The sequence below is a fragment of the Cystoisospora suis genome (assembly GCF_002600585.1).
Source record: "Cystoisospora suis strain Wien I chromosome Unknown contig_6661, whole genome shotgun sequence".
Classification (NCBI taxonomy): Eukaryota; Apicomplexa; class Conoidasida; order Eucoccidiorida; family Sarcocystidae; genus Cystoisospora; species Cystoisospora suis.
In genome coordinates this window covers 1-253 of record NW_027159448.1, presented here as the reverse complement: position 1 = coordinate 253, position 253 = coordinate 1, and the positions used below count along the sequence as shown (strand labels likewise).

Sequence of the window (253 nt, the reverse complement as noted above, 5' to 3'; positions counted from 1 at the left end):
ACCCAATCCCACGGATCCAGGACCTGATAAATAAGCTCGGAAAGGCGAAATGGTACTCCAAGCTGGACTTACAGAAGGGGTATTACCAAGTGGAGGTGGTCGAAGAAGACCAGTGGAAGACAGCGTTCCGAACGCGCTATGGGACATTCCAGTTCAAAGTGATGCCTTTCGGGCTATCAGGAGCGCCGTCCACGTTCCAGTACCTAATGAACTCAATCTTCATAAAAGAATTAAACGAGTTTGTGATAGTTTA

At 47.4% G+C, this 253-nt stretch overlaps 1 protein-coding gene across 1 annotated transcript; it reads right to left on the bottom strand.

Annotated features, from left to right (window-relative positions):
- Window positions 1–250, bottom strand: CSUI_010092 (uncharacterized protein; the record flags this gene model as incomplete). The annotated part of the gene is made up of 1 exon (XM_068070197.1): window positions 1–250. A coding segment is annotated over exon 1 (147 nt), but the record flags the coding sequence as incomplete, so codon positions are not given.
- Between the last annotated feature and the right edge of the window lie 3 nt (window positions 251–253).